At 36.3% G+C, this 25006-nt stretch overlaps 1 protein-coding gene across 3 annotated transcripts in view; it reads left to right on the plus strand.

Annotated features, from left to right (window-relative positions):
• The window catches only part of pdlim7 (PDZ and LIM domain 7), a 49584-nt gene that overhangs the window by 4166 nt on the left and 20412 nt on the right, over positions 1-25006 (plus strand). For 2 of the 3 annotated variants that reach the window (XM_067389368.1, XM_067389372.1), the window contains exons 3-5: positions 11125-11276; positions 18802-18832; positions 20487-20680. In XM_067389368.1, the coding sequence (XP_067245469.1) occupies positions 11125-11276; positions 18802-18832; positions 20487-20680 (377 nt within the window). Of the gene's footprint in view, positions 1-11124; positions 11277-18801; positions 18833-20486; positions 20681-24119; positions 24137-24594; positions 24634-25006 lie in introns of all 3 variants that reach the window. The other variant, XM_067389379.1, reaches the window with a different exon arrangement.

The raw sequence follows: 25006 nt of genomic DNA on the forward strand, positions 1-25006 counted from the left end.
TCGTAGGTTGATTCCACAAAAAAAAAAAAAAAAAACTCTGTAGTGTTTTCAAAATGTTCTGTTTGTTGAGCGTCCTGATTAGCAATTAGTTTTCCAAAACCATCATTATGGCTGCATGTCATTACCAACATAGTTCAATGATTCAGGATTCCCAGAAATCATAGTTCCAACGAACATTTGCAAACCACATTGCAAAACCTGTGTTTGGAACTACAGCTCTCAACGTGCATAGTTTAAGTTAGTATTTAACATTTAGGCTCGGTTTCACAGACCGGGCTTAGCCTAAGCCAGGATTAGGCCTTAGTTTAATTAGGGAATTTTAAGTAGCTTTTATAAACGTACCCTAGAAAAAAAACATTACTGGTATGCATCTTGAGACAAAACGGTAACACTGGCATATTTTAAGATATGTCAGTGCAAGTTGCTTTCAGTTAAAACAGCTCAAACATGCATTTTAGTCTAGGGCTAGCTTAAGCCTTATCTGTGAAACCGGGGGATAGGCTATTAAAGGTGCTAAAGAGGATGTTTTGTTTTATACATTTTTGCAATATTACTTGAAACTGTCTTTACTAACCGATAAAGACTATTTATTAGGTGCACTGAAAGGAATAATATTAATATACATCATCTGTGCACAAGGTAGGGCCTTAAAAACATCAGCCAATCGTTTACGTGATCATCACATAAACGATTGGCCCTCTGGCTTGTCAATCACTGCCATGACGTTCCTTGTGAGAGATGAACGCGGCTGCGCGCTCCAGTAACTTTCCACACTCCACAGGCGCCGCATGCAATGTTTTTGTCATGAGACAGGAGTAACAACTGCAGATTATGAGTTAACTGCGGTGAGTCTGACATAATGAATCCACTAACACGATACAGCGAATGCCGGTGGTAAACACTCATGTTCCAATACTCGTGCACAAGTTTTGGGAGGCATTCCCTTGAAATGAGCTGTGAAGGAGGGGGGTTGTTCTTACGTATGCGCTCACTTCAAAAACTCACTAACAGTCTGTGGTGTCTCAGTCGACGAAAAGATCCTCTTTAGCACCTTTAAGCTCTTGGGCACAAGAAGCAAGCTAACATGCAGAACATTCTTGGTCTTTCATTCCATTTAAATTTATACATTTCATTCTGTATATTTTAGCATGTCAACAATCAGTGGTGCATATTCATAAGGGAACCCTGGAGTATGGTGTAAAAAGGAATCCATGTTGCTACATTTTCGTTGAACGGTTGTGAAAGCCTAGTTAAATTCTCAATTGATGAATTGTACTGCGGTGGTTGAGCAGTGAGTTACGTTTTTGTATTCCAAGACTGGAACACTAGATCAACTAATGCATTGCATTTGGGGCAGGACTGTTTGTTTGCTCAACCAATGACAGATGGGTTTGAAAAAACTGTTTGAAAAGTCATTTTGCGGTTTTGCTGAGGTAAGCTAGTGTAGCGTAAATTACACGCTTCACAAATCTGTTTTCATTGCGTTTGTAATGTGTCTTGTTCTTAATAGTTTTTCTTGTCTACATCTGTACATTTTTTTTTTTTATTGATTCATTGGCAATGTGAATTTTGGCTTCTAAATACTGTTAATTATCAAGTAACAAATGCTAGACTTTCTTTGTTTTTAGCTCTGCCAGATTCTACATTTTCACAATTTTCTTTACTTTGTCTGATCTGCAGCCATGTACATCTGTTTAGCACTCAGACGTCTGTCTACGTTGATGACTTGCACTGACACTCCCTTAAATGTCTGCCTCAGTCAAAATGGTGACTTCATCCGTCATTGTGTGAGTCGGTCATAAAGCTGCCTGCTGTTGCCAGATGTTATGCAATAACAGGAGCGTGTCTGTGCGTGTCATTCTTAAACTGATTTAGCTTCTCATAAAGTGCATTGCAGGGTCCTGGGTTTATGAAGAATGATTTCATTACAGGACTGAACAGATACCGCCATTTCTTCATGTTAGAGCTAACATAGCATAAATGATGACTATCATTTTGGAAATGAAGGATATCTTCAATTTTTTTTTTTTTGAGTAAAACTGCAGGAACCGCTTCAGCGTTTATTCAAAGAAATGGAAAATTGATAAAAGTGGAGATAAGTCCATCCAGATGGGTCAGTTATTCACTTTATATTTCAGTGGCTCTCTATGTAAGGCCTCACAAAGACTTTTCTATTCTGAAGACCTAAATTGGCATGTTATCACCATTTAGTACCATAATACTAATCACACTACCTGGAACGTGCCTAATATTTAACACATCACAGTAATGCAAACACTTCATACCTCAGTCGTCCTCACCTCTTGACAGATGTGAAAATGAATTTTCAATGGAATGTTACAGACAGATGACTTCCTGTGTTCAGGTTGACATCAGCCAGTCATTATAATGACAGGAGGTGACTCATTAGGTGTGTTTGTTCTGTAGTATGCGATTACGCTATGCTGTTAAAGGTGATTTGTTAGTCTGATATGAAGGACGGTGATTCATTCATCTTGACAGAGGGCTACGCCCTTCTACGTTGCCGAACTGTCAAGTGTTAAATCATGCTAGGTCGAAATTGATGGTGAGTTAATTGAAGATATTCTCTGTCCACAGGTTGTAAAGTGGAGTAATCTGAAGATGGGTGGTCTGTTTTCCCCCTTCTCCTCAATGGGAGAACAAAGGGGTTAAAGAGTGAGGTATTACATGCTGAGGCACACAAGGCTGGCCATTTAAACAGGAGAATGATGAAATGGAACATAGTGGCTTATTTATAGAGGACAGCTAAAACATTTGCCGTTATACATAATAATTAGTAGTGCTTACTTTGAATTTACACAAACCACTAATCTTGTGTTTTAAACTTTGGCGTGTGACTCACTCTGCGCCGTTTGCGCTATATGGACATGAGTGGTAGTCTTTGAGGAGAGTTGCTTTTCTAAGCAATCTACTTTACAGTTTTCACCTGTTGGATGATAAACATGCACAGTAAAGCTATTTTTAGGGACCAATTGTGGTCCCTAAATATAGCTCTTCTGTGCATGTCTTTGGTTTGGTCTCTTTTGACTCGGGCCATTAAGTAACCCCCATTTGCTAATTTGCTAAAAATCACCTCAATCCCACATTACTAATAAAGTCTAGCATCATTAGCGACTGTATTTTCCCCATGTCATAAGCAGGGATTGAGTTCATCAGCTGATGGTATTTGGAAATTGGACTGGCCTGAGTATTTCCCTTTCATTCCTCCTTTCATTCACCTCCTCCTCCTCCTGTTCTCTTTCCATTGCACACATCGGCACATTTCCTCAGCATTCCTGGGATTTTTAACACTGCTTTCCTATTTCTGGCAACAGAGCAGCCCTTTGTCTGCTTTTGTACCCACTATCCATTAATGTCTCCAGTCATCATTCCCATAACCAGATGACATGGCTCTTAGACCTCAAAGGAATACTTTCCTGGTGAAATCAGTAAAAGTGAAACCTACAGAGGAGATGGCACACACACACACACACACACACACACACAAACACACACAAATCATTGGATCTGTGTGTACTAGCTGTGAAATCCATAATGGCTATATTGTACAAATGTTATGATTTATATTTGCTTCAGTGGATGTCCATCTGGTTTGCATTAGCAGACAACCTGCCAATCAGCTGAAATTAAGCACAACTGCAATTAGAAAATTATGTATGATGATGTAATCTGTAGAAGATTAGAGAACAGTTTGAGTTTTTCTTTGGTGATTTGTTCCCTGGGGTTCCAGTGTTGTGACTTTAACCCAAACTGAAGCAGGTCTGCTTCCTTGATGAAGACATTTATTACTTAGTGCATGTTTCTCTGGAGGTTAAATACCCCATGAAATCAAAGTTGGATTTTTGTGACTCTTAGTCAATGATGATTAGCCTTGAGGCCATCTACATGTTAGTGTGCTCTTAAAAGTTGATCCATAATCCAATTTATATCAGATATAAGGATTTAAAAGAAACAGTTGCACACTTTTTTTTTTTTTCTTTCAGGAAAACGGACCTAAAATATTGTTGACTAAATCTGCACTCACTTATTTATTTTGACAGTCATATGTTCTCGAGAATGAGAATGTCCTTCTATTGGCTAATAATACATTTATAGTTTGTTAAAAAACGTTATGAGATTAATTGTTCTTTGCCGTTATAAACCTGTATGCTCTTAAACTCAAAAAAATATATATATTTTTAAATATAGCTCATTTCTGTTCAAGTACAGCTCAAGGTTACCATGGTTGTCAAGAAAACGAAAGAAAATTATTATTCACTGATAATCTTCCCTGCAGAAGAAATTTTTTTTTAAGGCATGTCATTGTTTCTTGTGTTGGGAGCTGCAGTGGAGGGAAGGTTTTGGGTTTTCAGTGAATAACTACCTACATTTTGGTCTGTTCCTCTGAAAATAAAGCACACAAATGGACTACTGTTATTTTATGCTTTTTTTTTCTCTCTCTTCTGGGCTCCTGTTGTCACCAAGAACTGTCATTGTATAAAGATTATTTAAAGTGGACCTATTATGCAAAATTCACTTTTATAAGGTGTTTGAACGCCGATGTGTGTCTGCAGTGTGTGTAAACAATCAGTCTATAATGGTAAAAATCCACTCACTTCTTTTTTTTTCTTTTTTTTTTTCTTTTTTTTTTTTTATAATTCCCATAAATCAGAAGCATTCTCTTCAAATGAGCTGATTCAGATCCTCCACTACAATGACATTATCATAGGGAGGAGCCCTGCCCACAACCGGTGACATCTGCCCTTTTAGCTTAGACACAGCCCTGAGTGAGAAGCACAGTCTGTCATTTCTGTATCTTTCCTGTACTAGCTTGAGTTTTACAAAGTCTAATCCAAATGAGGCTTTACAAGTGTTGTGTTGTGTTTTAGGATGTACTAATGAACAAGTGTTTCCATAGACCCCTGTCATCTGAGTCACTGAGGACATTGTGGTTAAATTTCATTTTAACCACAAAGAAAGTAGAAAAAGTCTGTATGTTTGCGCCAATCATTTTACGCCGGACTGCTTCATTGCTGGTTTTTCACAAAGGTTGATTCTGAAAGATGGTCAATACCAACGCTTTGTGCTCAGACTTCATATCCAGAAGTGATGCTGCCCTCACGTGCTGTCAGAATTATTGTAAACGAGTTTCCTAGTTAAAAATTGCACATGAACGCCCTTTCTGATATTTTTAGTGCGTGAGATTGTCCTGTTTTGTTGTTGCCGGTATGCTGGAGCATGAGTCCTTGAAACTCCGCCCTCTGGAAAGGGAGCCAGGAGCAACAGCTAATTTAAATTTAAAGGGATGCACTTAACAACATTGCAAAAGTGGGGAAAGAGTAGACCTATATGGTTTTGGAACGACATGGGAGTAAGTAAACAATGACAGCATTTCCCCTTTTGGCTGAATTGTTACTTTAACAAAATAAAAAAGAGAGATGCATTTGACATTCCTCATGAGAGACATTTAGTTCTTGGTTTACTGATCATATTCCCAGTGTCTCTGGCCTGCTTACCTAATCATCTGAGTTTGTCAGAGTCATTTTAACAAGTTTGTCAGTTTGTTTGTTCGCTTTTAGAGGGCTTGTTAGCCAGCGTGGCAGTGGCTGCTCAAGGAGACCTCTGAAGACAGTTTGTTTTAAAGCTTGGCTCTTACATCTAAGATATTTATGGCTCACTCGTATCAGCTGACGCAATTGCACTGAGGCCCAGAGTCTTACAGCCCCCCAAAAGGAAATGGAAAGTGAAATGCAGCAAGTATTTTAACAGGGTGGTCTTTAGGGTTGCCACATAAACTTTCAGCACCATAAAGGACAAAAGGATAGGCTGCTGCTTGTCTGGTGGAGAAAATTGTAAATGGGCCATGATTTTAAAGACCATTTAGCATCTGATATCCAGGGCATGCATAGGAAATGTCAAAGACTCTATTTTTATTGTTGATTGTGACCCAAATCATCATTCATCGCACATCTAATATGGCTGCCGTCCTTGTTTTTAACTGTTTATGCAAGTGTATTTTCTTGTGTCGCTCTGCACATTGATGTCAGAGGGTTTAAGGTTTCTTTACTCTTCCCCCTTTGACTTGTAAAAGATCTTAGCTCAGCACTTTACTGCCACCAGACTCAAGCCAAGGAACAGCTGGGCTCTGAACTTGAGCCAGTAACACAGGTGGCCATGTCCATCAGCTTTATCTGCATAACCAACCATCCATGTTCCTCTTGTCTTCTTTCTATCTCTTTTGTCGCTCAACCTTTTATTTGTGTGTGTGTGTGTGTGTGTGTGTGTGTGTGTGTGTGCTCGTTTTCCTTTGTGTTTACTTTTAAAGGGATAGTACACCCAAAATTAGGAAAAAAAAATCCTTGTCATTATCTCGCTTTCAAATTTTGTTCCTTCCACAAATTGATGTTTGCACTGTTCTTTTCCTTTTGAAAGTGAATAGTGACCAGGGCCTGTGAAGATCTAAAATGACAAAAAGTACCATAAAGGTATTGTTGAATACATCACCAAGACTAATTTTATGGTGCTTTTTGATGGCCCCTGGTCATTATTCACTTCCATTGACTGTAAAAGATCACACAAAAACATTCTGTTAACGTCCTTTTTGTTCATATTTTTAATGACATGAGGTAGGACAGTATGATTAATCCGAAATAAAATGAAAATCATGATACTTTTTACATGCAAGCAGCTTATGATTCAGTGTAGTCTCTCAGACTGGCTTGGTTCACAGCAAATGCTGCTCAACACAAACTCAGTTTGGGTTACTTAAGTTTGCTTATAACATACATTCAGAAACTCAACATTCACCGTATCTTCCCAAACTTGTAATGACAACAAGTGCTTCTCAACGTAAGAAGCTTTATCGGCTCTCGATTAAAAAATAAAACTAAATAAACAAAAGCTTGATGAGTTTAAATTTTTAAAATGGGTAGATTAAGACAGACAACTTTTATTTATTTATTTATTTAAAACAAACAAGCAATCCCAACCCAAGTGAGAAACAGTAACGCAAAAGTAATGTGACACACTAGTACTTTCCATAAAAAGTAACTATGTAACTCAATTAGTTCCTTTTTTAGGGAGTACTGCAGTATAGAGTGGTGCACGGATGACGTCAGAACTCGGAAGACTAATTCGCCACCGTTTCCCTCAAAATTTTCCTATGGGCTTTTATAATGGGGTTTTTCATTTTGTGAGTAACATACAGCCTGAGGTAAACATAACTTGATGATACTTTGTTTTGTTCTACAACGTAAACTACACACACCCATTCATTAAATGTGAATTTTGAAGCAGGCATGTTTATTTTTGAAAAAGTAACTAACTAGTTTGGGATGTGAGAGTGTGCAGTTTACGTTGTAGAACAAAAAGTCAAAGTATGTTTACCATAGGCTTTATTTTACTCATAAATTGAAAAACCCATTGAAAAATCTTGAGGGAACCAGCAGTGAATGAGTCTTCCAGGTTCTGATCATCCCTGTACTCTATTGTAAAGCATTACTTTTAAAAGGATCTTTCCCCAACACTGCTTATATTATTATTATTATTATTATTATTATTATTACTAAATGCTCTTATTTTTACAGTATAATATTACAATTAAGTACTTTCTAAGACCTCTCATGGTCTTGTCTGTTTCCTGTATGCTTGCCAAAGCGCTACACCTGAGGGAGGACGTTCTGCAGGATTGTTTTTCAGACCCCAGCCATTTCCTCATGATGTCCTGCCGACGTCACAATGCTTCTTATGTTTCATAAATATTTGCATGGTCTCAAACAGGCTGTTGAGGGCTGAGGCCCAAGCACAATAACTTTTGTTCTCTTCTCCCAGTGCTGTCCAACTCCGGATTCTGATTCGCAGTTCAGCAAAGAAGACTTGTAAATGTTTGTTGAAGTGAATAGCAGGCAGCAGGGACAGGAAATGTGGTAGAACTTGGAGAATGGAGGGATAGGGAGTCTGAAATGTCCAGAGCAGATGGTAAAACTTCTGGGACAGCTTTATATAGACATGAAGGTAGACCATGTGCATTGAATTCAAATGCATGCCAGCAGCAAAAGCTGGATCTCATTAGGGTGTTACCACCAAATGTCTTATTATCTTATTACACAGACTAAGTGTTGTTAATGATGTGCAGCATTTTGCATTTTGAGTTGCTTTTATTTGTGGCCAAAATGTGGTGGTGCTGTTTGGGTCCACGGGGTCATGGTTTCAAATGATCATGTTAACCCTGCTGGTAGATGTTGTAAATACACCATCTGGTTCAAAAAAGCATCTTTTTTTCATTAATGGCCATTCAGAAGCTGAGCAACTATGATCGAAATGAATATAAATGCTAACAGAAATTCTTATGACCTCCGTCTTTGGAGCAAAAAAGTGCACCTTTTAGCTTTAGGGTAGGGCTTGAATCTTTCCTCTTTACTGTTTTTGTGGGAGTTTTGAGCAAAGTTTCCTCATAAATGTTCGTCTTCAGCGGAAATCTTGCTGAACTGCTTGCCAGATCAACAATAGGTCAGAGAAATTCCTCCAAAGCTTGGCAGAGCTTGCATGGTTTGGAATGAATGTTCAGAAATTTTATATGGCATATCAGTTTGGCGGGATCTTGGGTCTAGGTTGTGCGCTTTATCGTGTGTGTGTCATTCAAGTTGTTCACACTTTGCTCCGTAGTTATCTGAAACTGTTGCTGGTCTTATTTCCCAGAAGGAATCAGACACAGGCTGACTAAGCCTTGGAATTTCACATTTTGGTTTTGCTATTCCAGTGATAAACAAGGTATAAGCCTAAATCTGGGACATATGTGTTGCTTTAGCATAAATCAGTGATATACACATGAATGTGACTCATATGTTCCTAGACATGACACACAGAACATAATTTCCCATTCATATTGTACACAGAGTCCAGACAGCATGTAGAACATTTTCCATGTTTCAAAATTTGGATGTTCATTTCCATGTAACACCGGCACTTGCATATTTCCCTACATTCTCTTCACTTTCCCTTCTGGGCGTCGCCTCGGGCCTTTTTCTGAGTGATTTAAATGCTGTGGCTCGCTTCATTGCCAAGTCAGCCTTATCTGAAAGCGCTGCACAGTGAGACTGTAAAAGTCAATGCTGCGTTAAAGTGCTGGATTATTTTAGACCGGCTTTTCTTTTTTTTTTTTTGTTATGACAATGGATTTATCAACAGTATTACATTGTGAGTTCTTTGTCCATGCTGTAGACTTCACTTCCTCTCAGTTGTGTTTGTTCTTGTGTGTTGGGTTTGATCGATTGGAAGTTAGGTGTGCTGCTTCTTTCACTACTGTGGTTTTAGCGATGACATTGTTTTGAATAGTTGAAAAGCTCAGCATGATGTGTGGTTGGCTAATGTACTTTTTATTTAGATGATCTTTTTGTTTTTACACCTAATGCCTGTCATTTATTCAAGCTAATACAACTAAAGTGTTTTTGAATGCTTGTAAAGTAACATTCCTTTCTTGAGTGATAATGGCGACAAAATGCTTGATAAAACAGGTCAGGTTTGCAGGTTCAGAGAAATGTTCCCATTTTAATCTTCTCAATTGTTGGTGGCCCACTAAAGCACAGAGCCCTAAATTTAGACATCTTCAGAATCCAGGTCAAATTATAATAAATTAAGCAGCTTTTACATATTAAATAAATTGTAGTTTATTGCTTTGGAGAGTCATATTAGTGGTGCTAAGACAGGCATTATTATTACTATAGTTCATACTAGGTTAGGGACTTAAAGGATTAATCCAATTTCAAATAAAATTTTCCTGATCATTTACTCACCCCCATGTCATCCAAGATGTTCATGTCTTTCTTTCTTCAGTCGAAAAGAAATGAAGGTTTTTGATGAAAACATTCCAGGATTATTCTCCTTATAGTGGACTTCATTGGCCTCCAAACGGTTGAAGGTCAAAATTACAGTTTCAGTGCAGCTTCAAAGGACTTTAAATGATACCAGACGAGGAATAAGGGTCTTATCTAGTGAAACGATCAAAAAAAAAATACAACTGTATATGCTTTATAAACAGAATTGATCGCTTTGCACGTGCTTCCGCTTTTCGTATTCTTACGCTGTATGTCCTACGCCTTCCCTATTCTACTTACGGAAAAAAACAGAACTGGTGCTGCGTTCGTTCAATAATTTCTTTTCGAGTGAAGAAAGAAAGACATGAACATCTTGGATGACATGGGGGCGAGTAAAGTTATCAGGAAAATTTTATTTGAAAGTGAACTAATTCTTTAAATAAGCTTACCTTAAGTATTAAACTTAGACAGAAAGCTTGTCCTGCATGCTACCAGTGTTATTTTAGTGTTCGCTATATTACGAATGATGTTTTAATTGATATTTTGAATTGGCTTTTAGTTTTTTTTTTTTTTTTTTTTATTAAATTTTTAGCCATTTTATGTTCTTTTGTCATTTTTATTAGTTTTTGGTTTTAAAAAACATTTTAAATGGTATTTATTTATTTATATTTATTTTTATACTTGTTTATATTTTTATTTATATTTATTTGTATTTATATATTTACTTATGTATTGTCTACTTATTTATTTATTTTTGCTTTTTCCGGTTAGTCCAAGTTTCTAATATTTATATTTTATTTTATTTCAGCTATTACTTTTTTTTTATAGTTTTTAACGTAAAACACTGCATGCTAGATGGTACTTATACCTATTATGCCACTTATTGAGGTGTGTTTGTGTGTGCTATTTCTTTTCTAAGCTACAAGACTTACAATTTCCACTGGATGGACAAAAAAACAAGCTAAAAACTGCAGTAGGTTTACATACTGTAGAAGTAGTTAGATTAGCAATATGTTGAGACCAGAGAAGTCATTGAGGCTTGGGGGTGGCACTTATGGCTTTAGTCATTAATCAACTGCGTAGTAACCATCCAGAATACCTTAGCAACCACACACCAATGTGCTATAGAACTCTGGCACCCTGGCAACCACTCACAACACCCCTTGTATTGTGTTTTCAGCACCACTCACTTGCTTCAAAAAAATGTGAAAATCTGGTTTAGATTTGAAATGTTTTGAGTTCGCTGAAAGTCGTCTCCTGACACTTCATTAGACAGAGAGTGACTAATGTTGGTTCTCTTTGGCTGTTTCAGCTGACCCCAGGTGGCAAGGCGGCCCAGGCCGGAGTGGGTGTTGGTGATTGGGTGGTGTCCATCTCAGAGGCCAATGCAGAGGAGATGACCCATGTGGAGGCACAGAACAAGATCAGAGCCGCAACCGACTCCCTCACACTCACTCTGAGCAGGTATACACACGCACATTTACTCCATGTCTTACATCAGTGTCTTTTAGTTTCAGTAACACATAAAGGGAGAGAGGATGACTTAACAGGAAATTGAGTTCTCTGGTTAATGCATCACTCTAAACCCTTTTATTGCAGTCTTGAAAGATTTTTTATTTACAACATGTGGTGCATTAGAAACGACTAAACAAATGTATTCCGATGTCTACATCTGTGGTGACGTCAAAGAGCTTTGAAGGGCTTTGAAAAAAAGACTAGTCGGACACCATTTAATAGTTAATAGATACCTAAAAGAATATTTTGTCATTCCATTTAATGTAATTGTCTGTTTATAGACCTTATGTAGCCCCGCCCCTTTTCAGCACTGTGCTCGTTGTGTTTGACTTCCGGTTTGTATTTCCACAGCAGTCTTACATATTTATGAATGAACTGCTCGTTTTAAAATCTTCCCGGTCTACTGACATTTGTTAAGACATCAACTTTAAACATTACAATGCTCATGATAACTTTCATTAACTCTACACCAGAAAAATCCACTTCACCAGCTATTCTTTGACAGCAATGCCATAGAAATATACAGAGCTACCACAAAAAAAGAAGTTCAAAGACAATATTATAAAGATGGCGTTGCACTTGTGTCTCTGGCACATAAGGTCTATAGTGGTTTACCATTGTTTTGTTAAGGATGTGAAAACCACTGCCTATCTCTATAGACAGCAACAGATCTCCAGACGTGTTATTTAATTAAAAAAAAATAAAATTTAATTTTCTCCATACAAAATTGATTTATAGTGATGACAAATCTTAAGACAAGCTTACCACAAGTGCTACGATTGGTGTAGCACTGATTCTGTGGATTTTTATGATTTAATATATACTGTATCTTAAAATTCTGTACAAAAGAATTGTGAAATGCATTCAGTGTTATTAACTAGTAATTTTTTTTTTTTAAATAAAGCTGTAATAAAATAAAATAATATAAATATTAGATGAAAAAGGAATGTTGCTTAGCAACTAACTGAAACAAAACAAGTTTAAGATTAAGTAGCCTACTTAAAATGACTAAAATTAAATAATAAAAATGCAAAAGCACATAACCAAATAACTAAAACTTAATCAAAAAAAAAAAAAAAAAAAAAAAAAAAAATCAAAACTGAAATAAAATAAGTTTAAGATGAAGTACTTAAAATTAATAAAACTAAAATGGTAATAAAATAAATTGAAGCTAAATAGAAGTATAAAAAATTAGTTATTAATTCAAAATATTTATTAATACTTTAAAAGTAATATAACTATTAGTAAAGTAATAATAAATGCTTTTTATAAGCACATAAAATCCAAATAATAAGACTTGGTTTTATACTGTCTTGTTGTTTTTTTTGTTTGTTTTTTTGTTTTAAATCAAATGTTATGATTTATCTCTGAGCTGGTTAATTTGGTTCTTAGAACTCTTTATTTTTATATATATATATATATATATATATATATATATATATATATATATATATATATATATATATATATATATATATATATATATATATATATATATATATATATATATATAAATAATATATATATATATATATATAATATATATAATATAATTTTTTTTTTTATTTATTTATTTATTTATTTTTTTTTTTAAATACCTATGGAAAATATGTATCTCTCAGTTTGAAAAGCATGTTGGTGGCATCATTTATATCATAGGTTTGAATCTCAACAACAAACTGGTGGATAAAACACTTTCAGATGCATAAATGTAAAATCATTTTACTTCAAAACCAAGGCCACGTAAAAATTAGGCAGTCACTCTTGTGCCCTTGTGATATAATTTAGCTTTTAATTTTGGTCTGTTGTTTTGAAAATGTGAATGTGGCTTTTCAATGTAATTTGGCCCAAAATTGTGTCTAGAGTGCAGATCTATCAGGTTGCGACATGACTCCAAATGAAACGGTCTTTTGCTTGTTGCTATAGCAATTGTGTTGATAACTTGGCATGGGACCTTGTGTGGTATTTAAGCTAAATTAAATGGCCTCTAGGACTTGAAACTTCAGGTGTCTTGTGTTTTGCAAGTAGATTTTAAGACTGGCATTAAATGCATAGAACAAATCTTATAAATTCTCTCTCACGCTGTGTAATAAAACTGTCCGATGGCTCGGATGACCCTGGGCTAAAGGTAGAGCAGATAAGCTGGAGACAGAGTGCTAACTCCATGACTTGATTTGCCCTTCACTTCTCAGCATGGAGATGGGAAAACTCCAAAGCCTTGGGACACAATTCTAAAATTGCTTATATTGCACTCCTTTTGGGGAGCTTCAGAAAAGGCCCAAAAAAGGAAAGTTTGAAATGGACCTTATTGCCCTCAGACAGAATAGGAGCTACTGGTGGAAAGAGTCTGTGGTTAAGAGATGAGTAATGGGAAAAGAGGAGCTTAGCTGCAGAGTGACAGATGCACTCCTTCCTGCTCTGTCATTAAGCCGTCCCTGTGATCAACACAAGATGACGAAGAGTCTGTTTAATGGTCCAAACCGCAGTTATGAATGTGGTTTTCCTTTTTAAGGTGTGCGAGAATCATTTATATGTCATCACATAAGCGCTTGTAGTGGTTAGTAATGGCCTGTTTAAGAGAAGATGAGCGATTAAAAATTTGCACTTGAGAATTGTGTCTCCCTTGATAAAACATGGCTCAGCTCAAACAATATGTGCATGACTCCAATATTTATATGTAAATCTATTTGTCTCTCTTCACTGGCAAATCTCATGAAAACTGTCGAGACTGATGCTGCGTCCGAAACCGTGTACGATTTGAGTAGGTACTACATTTGAATTTGAATTTACTTTGCAACCTTTAAAAAAGTGTGCACTATATAGAATGAATGTGGGTAGTATGTAGAGTTGTCAAAAGTACCGACTTGGGTACCTAGTTGGTACTGAAATTTAAAAAATGTGATGCTTTGAGCGCTGTTGAGCGGATTCGTAAACACCTATGATTGGCCACTGTGTTGACGGGCTCATCAAATATGTTTGTGATTGGCTTCAATGATCAACGCTTCAAAAATTTTGTAAATGGTCATCAATGATACTCGTCACAGGCATATTCAATGAGCGCGTCAACACAATGGCCAATCAGAGGTGTTTACAAATCTGCTTAACAGCGTCACATTTTTAAAATTTCAATACCAATTGGTACTGAAGTCGGTACTTTTGACAACTCTAGTAGTATGAATGAAATTCGTACATACTGTGTCCACCCTTATTGTTACTGTCACGTGACCAACCAGCATCAGCTTTGCCACTTTACTGCCATTCTCAAATCCTCTCCCGTGGCCTCATGGGATAGTAAAGTGTCCATCGAATTCAGAATCTCTGCAGACGTAGGTCATCCGCGGATGTTTTGCGAATACTATGAGGGTGCGTTCACACTTGTCATGTTTGGTTCGATTAAAACGAACCCTGGTGCGATTGCTCGGTTAGTGCGGTTCATTTGAACAAATGTGAACGCTGCCATCCAAATACTGGTACGCACCAAACAAGAAAAGATGGGTCTCGGTCCGCTTCCAAACGAACTCTGGTGCGGTTTGAATGATATATGAACGCAACACGGACCAAAGACATGTAACTTAACCGAACCAAAAACAGGAAGACGAGACCCTAAAATGGACAGAATCCTCACGCATGTCCGTTTTTCTCGTCATAGACGCAAGTTTGCTTATCACAGGCATCGGATGCGCGTCTCCACACAGCAGATCGTTTGTGTGTGTGACGGATGGATTCCCGCCGCTGTTTTGACTAACTTACTTTGCACATTTTATAAGCTCTTCACGAGTTCCCAGCTGGCCAAAATACCATCACATGCAGGCTACGCACCACTACACACACACAACGAGCGCATTTACCTCAGAAAACAACATTGTTTTGGATGTTCGGTAAGTTCCGTCTCAAAATAGGCAATACGTCATAAAATCCGACCAATCACGTTGTAAATGTATCCTTATGCCTTAAGGTTCGGTGATAAAATTGCCAATGTGAACACTAACCGGACCAGGACAACATTTTTTTTTTTTCTTTGGTCCGGACCAAATGAACCAAACGAACCGAACTACAAGTGTGAACGCACCCTGACTATGTACTATATAGGGAAGTATTTTGGACACAATCAGGGTCATATTTCACCCAGAAATTTTTATATAGTGCTTAAAGCTACACTATGTAACTTTCGATACTCTAGCAGTTGTTAAGCTAAAGTCTTGTGGAAGAACATTGTAGCCATAGCAAATTCTCTCTGTTTTTGTTATGACACATCCCGCAGGTACTGGGATATGATGCAGCAGTTGTCGTCCTGCTCGGCCTAAAATGGTCTGAATATAAACACTTATTATAGGCGTACATGGTTTGGTAGATGTTGATTATGTTCTTGCTCATTATATAAGTTGTAATAAATTTCACATCAGTTAAGCTTGTTTCGTAAGTTCGAAAGGTGGTCTGGTGGAAGCTAGTTATTTTACTTTATAATGTGTTAAATATGGATATTTTTCTTACACAAATGCATCGCTTCACTTCAGAAGGCCTTTATTAACCCCCCGGAGCTGTGTGGAGTATGTTTGTGATGGATGAATGCACTTTTTGTGCTTCAAACAGGTGGTTTCCATGCACTGCCTTTATAAGGCTTTGGAGCATCAGGGTGATAATTAATATAACTCCGATTGTGTTCATCAGAAAGAGTAAAGTCATATAGACTTAGGATGGCTTGAGGGTGAGTAAATCAAGGGGTAATTTTTATTTTAAAGTGGACTAATCCTTTAAATGGTCCGTTGGATGGATTTTAGGGTGAAATATGATGCATACATTTCTTAGTGAGATTCACCTGGATATTTGAAAGCTGTTTGTCATTCTCTCTCTCTAATGTCCCCTGGTATGAGGGAGGACATAAATAAATGAGGTCGGTTCTGTCATAAAATATATTGTTGGATGCAGAGATCAGCCGATTCTCCAGACAGCTCTTTGTCACAGGCTACAATTTTGGAATGCTGGGGAACGGAATGAGCTGATTGGATGTGTGAATGAAAGTGGGCGTGTCCTCATGAGGCATATCGCTGATGGTTAAATGATGTAATTTCTTGACATTTTTGTGGCATTTGTTGTGACATAACTATGAAAACATCTGTTTATCAATGTTCATAATTACCCCTTTGCCCAGTATGCTGATAGATGACTAGGATCTTGACTATTGTTTTGGGTGCCTTGGTTGACAGATATGTCAGTGTATCTGTCAGTCGTTGTCTATCGCAGATAAATTACAGTGTTTGGATCCCATGGAAAGGCATACTTGAAGACAAATGTCTGAACATGTCTGTATGTACTATGGGATATACTTTTTTTTTTTTTTTTTACAGAGGGTGGTGTCGTTTTGGTTTACACAGCCGTTCAGGCAACCTCTTCAATTGTGGTTTGCAAGGGTTCTTTGAAACACAAAGTCTCTTTTTAGATTTGTTGCTTTAAATCGTTGTCCTAGTTTGCCCTTCCTGTGTGCTTTTAGTGAAGTGTTTGTTTAAAGCATTAAGTTCAATGTGAAATCACAATTGATTTTTCTCAATGTGTTTGTCTTCGTAATCTTTTGTCGAAATGCAATAGCTTGCTCCTGCCATTGAAATGGGTTTACTTGTCAGCTGGCATTACATAGGCCACACAGGCTATTAACCAAAAGCTATTTTCATTAAACTACTGTTTTAGATTGTGTAATACAGGTTGTCTGGAAATAGTTTGTTTAATGGATGTAATTCCATGTTGCTTTTCTGCTTATATATACAGTACAGTCCAAAAGTTTGGGACCACTAAGATTTTTAATGTTTTTTAAAAAGTTTCGTCTGCTCACCAAGGCTACATTTATTTAAATAAAAATACAGTCAAAAACAGTAATATTGTGAAATATTATTGCAATTTAAAATAACTGTGTACTATTTAAATATATTTGACAAAGTAATTTATTCCTGTGATGCAAAGCTGAATTTTCAGCATCGTTACTCCAGTCTTCAGTGTCACATGATCCTTCAGAAATCATTGTAATATGCTGATTTGCTGCTCAATAAACATTTATGATTATTTTCAATGTTGAAAACAGTTGTGTACTTTTTTTTTCAGGATTCCTTGATGAATAGAAAGTTCAAAAGAACAGCATTTATCTGAAATACAAAGCTTCTGTAGCATTCACTACCGTTCAAAAGTTTGGGGTCAGTAAGAATTTTTATTTTAATTTTTTTGAAAAGAAATGAATACTTTTATTCAGCAAGGATGCATTGAATCAATCAAAAGTGGCAGTAAAGACATTTATAATGTTACAAAAGATTAGATTTCAGATAAACACTGTTCTTTTGAAATTTCTATTCATCAAATAATCCTGAAAAAAAATATTGTACACAAATATTTTGTACAATTGTACACATTAAATGTTTCTTGAGCAGAAGATCAGCATATTAGAATGATTTCTGAAGGATCATGTGACACTGAAGACTGGAGTAATGATGCTGAAAATTCAGCTTTGCCATCACAGGAATAAATTACTTTGTGAAATATATTCAAATAGAAAACAGTTATTTTAAATTGTAATAATTTCACAATATTACTGTTTTTACTGTATTTTTAATTAAATAAATGTAGCCTTGGTGAGCAGACGAAACTTCTTTTAAAAACATTACTTACAAACTGAAGAAAAGCATATAATAATGTTTGGACTTATTTTGCATGGAGGAAAATATATTGCATATAATAGAAAATAGAAAATATAGTGCTCTATATATTGTCAGTTGCACTGGACGATGTTCATTTCCTGGACCATATCACTCATGCAAAACAGCCTGGTTGTGTTATTTTCTTTTAAATTTTCTGTCTGAGCTGATATCTGTAATCAGGCACTGTGCAAAAGGACACCATCACTGTCACAGGAAGTGGTGTATAGGCACAGGAAATGCAGACTCATGGGGAGGTCACTGATGGAATGCAACAATTTTTCCAGCCTAGTCAAACTAACCTAGACAGTCCAGTTTAGGGCAGAATACAGAATACAGTGGTTATCTTGAGTACAGTGATGGTATTGAATGGTAATTCCATGGTACTTTGGGGTACAGAGTAGTCTTTGGTCTTTTTTTTTTTTTTTGAGAATGAGAATGAGCAAAATGAGAATGAGCAAAAGAAAAGAAGAGAAAAACATAGTTGGAAAAGGTGTTTTTAATGTTGGCGTTAAGTGTTGATCTTTTTTTTTTTTTCACATCAGATTTGTTGCTATTCCACAAGTTGGAGTCCAAACCATCAGCTATTAATTCACACAAACAGCTGCAACATTCCATTCAGACTAATAAAATGAAATTTGGAGCCAGAAAGATTTAATTCCCATGAGACTTGTTGAATTTGGCACAATTGTCTGTAAATCTATTAGACTCTCCTTAGTTAACATATTAAACATTGCAGTGAAATGAGTAATTTTATGAATGAGCTTAAGTGAATTCATTCTCTAATTTTCTCTCTGCAGAGCTTTTCACCCTGCCGGAGGAGAGCAGAAGGTAAGACGGTTACCCTTTTTTTCTTATGTCTGACAGAACTCAAGCTTTCGCAAGACCACTCAACCAGCTCCTGATATCTGAAGAAACAGATTTAGATCTGTTCTCAAGTTCTCAGCTGCCTTGAATACTTCAGAACTGAACACATGCACACGCACACACACATATACATATAATATATAACATTCTTTTTCTTTAGGGACATCCTTCAACTTTCAAAAATAAATTTTTTGTTATTTTTGTTAGATTTAGTTGAGTTAACATCCACACACATACTTGTTTTAGCTTTTAACTAGTGTGAATTTACTCAAATACGCAATACTTCATAACTCATTTATAAGTCATTCTCATGTAAGTTTCATGGCTCAGTTAGCTTTCATGTGCTGGTTGCACTATATTGCGGAAGTTTTGGGTGGTTTGTCTATTTGCCTGTCTGATTCAAATGTTAAACTTCTTGCTTTTGGTCTTGCTTAAAACTTTCCTTCAGCAATTTTTGGTTTGATTGAATTTGCATTACCACAGAGTGCACAAACCCAGACTGAATGTACATTTTCCCAGTAAACCATTTTCACATGCTGTAAATGAACCTGCCTTACGTTTTATAGCTGTATAAATTATAGCTATTTGCAAATTAATTGCAGAATTGCAAATTAAAAGCCTAATAAACTATTTTATATTTGTATTTTGATATTATGAGTATGTACATGTATAACATTTATACATTTAAATATTATTGATTTTTTTAAATATATATATATATATATATATATATATATATATATATATATATATATATATATATATATATATATTTATATTTATATATATATATATATATATATATATATTTTTATATATATATATATATATATTTTTTTATATATATTATATATATATATATATATATATATATATATATATATATATATATATATATAATATATATAAAAAAATATATATATATATATATATATATATATATATATATATATATATATATATATAAATATAAATATATATATATATATATATATATATATATAAATATATAAATTTGACATACACATTTTAAACTTTCTAAAGAAATGTTTAATAAGAATTATTAACAAAAGAACATCTATAATGTTATTCATCAGTGAAAATGTTGGCAGGGCAGATAAAACAAAACAAAAAACTTTCAAAAAAGCATTAATAACTAATTAGATTTTATCTCCTTCCACATTGCATACTAAAACAAAACTCTGCATTTGAATGGGAGAAATCACGCCCTCATGTGGCTGCAGTAGATCATAGCATGGGTCTCTGCAACATTGCCCGTTATAATTCTAGTCATATCAGACAGTTATACAGTACTTTTCCCTTCGACCCATTCAGCTGCAGAGTACAGCCAAAATAAAGGAGGTCCTTTTAGCTGGACCTTGGCCTGATCTCAAGATAAATATTTGAGTCCAGGGTGTGTTCATACTTCTCAAACAATCTCTCTCCACTTTCACTGTGCTCATAATGTGCTGTGAGAAGATATGAAGACGATTAACTATTAAACCATATCTGGGATTGTGCATTCACCTGTGGTGCCACTAGTGTTTATGAAATTGTGTGTGTGTGCATGATCTGACATGCATGGTGTGGCTTTTGCACTGTCTTTCTCCACACTCAGGATTCACTTGCACCTGCATCTAGTCAGCCCAAGTACTCGTTTGCACCGAGCACTACCATAAACAAGATGGCGCGGCCGTTCTCTGCAGCCTTTGGCAATGGCAGCAAGGGGCCCGTCATCAAGCCAGTGTCGTACGCCCCCAAGCTTAACTTCAACTCGCAGGTGCCGAGCAGCACGCCGCAGCCTCAGAATGGGTAGGTGACCAGCCAGCCAGGTTTCCGACTGAGACTCTGGCTCATAATTTGTCTTTAAAGCGGGCTTTGATCACCACAGGACCTGCTCGATGAGCTTAGTCCACAATAATGAGCCTCATCATACCCAAGGCTGCATGTTTCTAATAATGCAGCAATACCTCAGTGATGGGTGAGAACGCCGGCAGCTCCCAGAGTTCATGGTGAGCGTGAGTTCATGCTAGCTCTGAAATTGGGCTGCATGATATTGAAGAAAAAAAAAAAAAAACCTGACATTACGATATTTACTTTTTCTGAGATACTATATATTGCAATATGAAGACCCTCAAGCCATCCTAGGTGTATATGACTACTTTCTTTCAGACGAACACAATCGGAGATATATTTAAAGATATCCTGGCTCTTCCAAGCATTACAATGGTAGTGAATGGGTAATCAATGGTAATCCATATGGCTCCATGGGGTTAATAAATGCCTTCTGAAGCTAATCGATTGGTTTTTGTAAGAAAAACATTAATTTCAAACTTTATACACTAAAATAACTAGCTTCCGCCGTAGGCCCGTACACATACTGCGCAAGTCGTCTTGCACCAAATGAGTAAAGTTAACCCCTGACACGATGTAAGACGCAGGATGTAGGAGTAGCGTAATCTTAGACGCTTCTCACGGTTTAAACAAATATGGCTGAGCAACAAACTCAAGCTCCTCTTCTCTTATATCGAAATTCTTCGACATTTCTCATTTTAGACTTCTAATTCGTGACCGGTGTTTTGTTTTGCTCTCTCCTCTGAGCTTCCGTGTTCATCATTACATTATGCGTCAGGCCAGAGGTTACTCTTCCGCCGCTAATCAATGCATATGGCCATCTGCCTGAAGCTATTTTATAAATATGGATATTTTTCTTACAAAAACCCATCACATCACTTGACATATTGCGATGATAAATTTATTTGTGCAGGCTACTCTGAAAGTTTAAGTCGACATTCTGCGTTCCCGCACAGTGAGGTTTGGGGTCAGTGAGTTCAGAAGTCTGGTCTTTAGTGTTTTTCTGGATTTATTGTGCGTGCTTGTAATAAACAACGTGGCGTTAAGCAGCTGTGTCTGTTTTCCCTGTTGGAACAGCCGGTTGCATCGCCGCCCCGGTGACCAGACTGTTCTGGGATCCGCTCGAACATGCCGTCTTCATCTGTTTTCCCCTCCACCTCTTCATCATCCCTTTGCGAGGATGTTCTGAACCTCTTTTCCGCCAAGGTCCTGCATTTTAACGAGCACTTTTATTTAGGATGATCAAAACAACAGATGCTAGCAGTCAAGTCCGGTAGAGTCGAAGACAATAAAATTGTGGTGCTTTTTTTTTTTTTTTTTTTTTTTTTTTAAATATGAATGCATGAAGGAGTTTGTTAAACTCTTAAGGTGTTGATCTGGCCAGGTCGAGAAGGTTGAAATCTGTCTTAAGGCCAGGGCTTGATGTTGTCTGTTGCTGTTTATAGAGTCGAGACCCTCCCATAAAATCTGCTGAGCCCTCAAAGTGCCGTTGCGGCCCCCGGTGCTGAATTACTTAACAGCCTTACTTGGAAAGGCTCCTGTACGAATCCACCTTAACACAAGTTTCCTCAGAAACAAATTACATGAAAGTGATGTTTTATTCAAATAGATGTCCTCATTGTTTTATTCAGAAGACTTGATCTTCAGTTGGATTGTGGGAACATTTTCTGCTGCTAAGAACCGGTAGACAGCGCTGGAGTTTTGGAGTGTAGTGAGAGGGAAGGAGGGTGAATCAGATAGGCTGCTGGAGTGTTCCGAGTGCGTGTTTGTGATCCAACACTGTGTGATCTCCAGAGAACATGGAGACCTCAGTCACGTCAGCATTCTGAGCATGTTTACAGCACCGCACGCCTACATGCTTGTTTTTACAACTGTTCACTCAAGGGGCACTATTGCTTGCAGTGTTTGTGGAATGGTACCAACTTGGAGAACTGAAAATGCCTAAAGCATTCAAATCACAAGTATTATATTTTGACCTATTAAATTGATCAAAAGTAACAGTAAACATATTTATTAAACATTTCCATTTTGCTGTTCTTTTAAATAACCCTATCAAAATGTATCACAGAATCCGCACAACTGTTTTCAACATTGATAAGAATAAATGTTTCTTTCATTAGATCTGCATATTAGAATGATTTCTGAATAATCATGTGACACTGAAGACTGGAGTAATGATGCTGAAAAAATTCAGATTCGCCATCACAGGAATACATTACTATTTTCAAATATATTTAAACAAAAAAAAAAAAAATTAAATTGTAATTATAATTCACAATATTACTGTTTTCATTGTATAAAAAACAGATGTATTATTTTTTTTGATAAAAAATAAATGTAGCTATGTTGATCATAAGAGACTTCTTTCTGAGAAGTTTATACGTAGTGTATATGTAAATTCAAACCAAAAGTTATTCAGGCATCTTGAACATTTCATTCATTATAACAGTTTATTCACTATACTTGAAAAAATTTTTTTTAATAAAATATGACAAGATCTCAGAGTTAAACTGTCAGAAATAAATAATCTTAATTGTCAGATAACACTTAAGCAAAACATGGTCAGGTCAAAGTGTCTGAATAATTTTTGGTCCCAAATTATTATTAATTTTACTGGTAGTCCACTGTATGAAGAATTTTTGGGTAAAATATGTCAGTTTACTTTATTTTGCTATCCTCACTTACACAAATTAACTATAGTGTCCTGCACCCATTAGTAAAATATATATATATATATATATATATCTAGTGTCTGAATAGTTTTTGGTTTGACTGTATTTTTCTTGTAGTACTGTTTGTAGTAGTATTAAAATTTTCAGGCCTAGACAGTTAAGTAAGTTATTAAAATAGTAATTCAACTTTTCCTTTTTTTTTTTTTTTTTTTTTTTTTTTTTAAATAAAAAAAAAATTACTTGCTCAACTCAAAAATACTTAATGATTCATTGGCTAGACATTGAAATCTCTATAAAATGATTTTATCGAGTTGTCACAAACGACTGGAAAAATCATACATCTTTGGTCAGAATTTTAGGAACATGCATTTAGGGTAATGTTGGTTTTATGGTATAAAGCCAGATACAGTGTCAGTTAGATCTAGTGGTTGTCATGTTTGGCTAAAGGTCAGGGATATTTTTAATAATAAATGCACATTTTATACTTATAGAACAGAATCTTTTAACTAATTTAATAGAAGGTACAGCTCATGTTTTCAAGTTTTTTCTGTTGTGTTACTTAAAGCACGCTGTGATTCTTTACACCACTAGAAACCCACAATTTGCTTTTTCTCCGCATGTCTTTCTAAATGCTGTTTATTCTGCTCTGTGTTTCTGTGTGATTTATTTCTAAACCATTTTTTGTCTCCTTCTCTTTTTTTTTTATCTCCTTTGTCATTCCACAGATGGAAGTTCTTGACAAGTTAGTAATGCCTTTCCTTATTTCCCTCCTTCTCTGAGAAATGTGTGCAATTATTGTTTTTGGCTATCAAATCCCAGCCCTGTGGCTCTGCCTCTCTCTGTTTTCATATATTTTTTCCCCTAAATTTAATTTCTTTCCCTTTTCCTAAGCCTGCATTGTTGCAGTATTGGCTTTAGGAGAAGGCAGATTTCTCACATAAGCTGTTGTCTCGTTCTGTAATTATTCACTAAGGAATTGTAAATGTACAGCTTTATTCTAGCGTTGATCTTTCCGAGCACAGTGGTGGAGATCAGCGGACAGCCTCCATTCACTCGGCCTAACGTCAGCCTGCTTTAATGGACACTGTTGTGCTCTTTGTTGTTCTGCTCCCACTCTTCCTCTCTATTGTTATTTGTGCTCCTTTTCCTTTTTTCCTCCATCCTGTTTTTTCTGTCTTCCTTCACTCTCCCGTTCATTAGAGGAGAAGCCTTCTATGAGGAGTTGTACCCTGAGGGGAAGTAAGTGCTGAATGCTTGTGGCTCTAATGCACTAGCTGAAAGAACGTAGACCTGCCGCTGACCTCACTAATAAACTCTTGCTTTTGACGACATCAGACCATGTTTCATTGCTTTTTCACTCAGTAGTTGAACTGTATTGAAACACGGCACTTTAGCTGGGTCATTTGAAACTATTAGCAAATGTAGTCGTGCACTCTCTGAGTGACTTCATTAGAGCATGAAGCAATGATGTGGAGCCTGAACTGAAATCACATTTCGTGGGTGTTTTGATTTATTATTTTGTGTGCATGTAGTTATGAAACTGGTGTGTGAAAAACAGGGCTTTCAACCATTATAAACCGTCCCACCAGACTCTCAGCTAACCCACAGTCTC

Source organism: Chanodichthys erythropterus, chromosome 1 (genome assembly GCF_024489055.1).
Source record: "Chanodichthys erythropterus isolate Z2021 chromosome 1, ASM2448905v1, whole genome shotgun sequence".
NCBI classification, from domain to species: Eukaryota; Metazoa; Chordata; class Actinopteri; order Cypriniformes; family Xenocyprididae; genus Chanodichthys; species Chanodichthys erythropterus.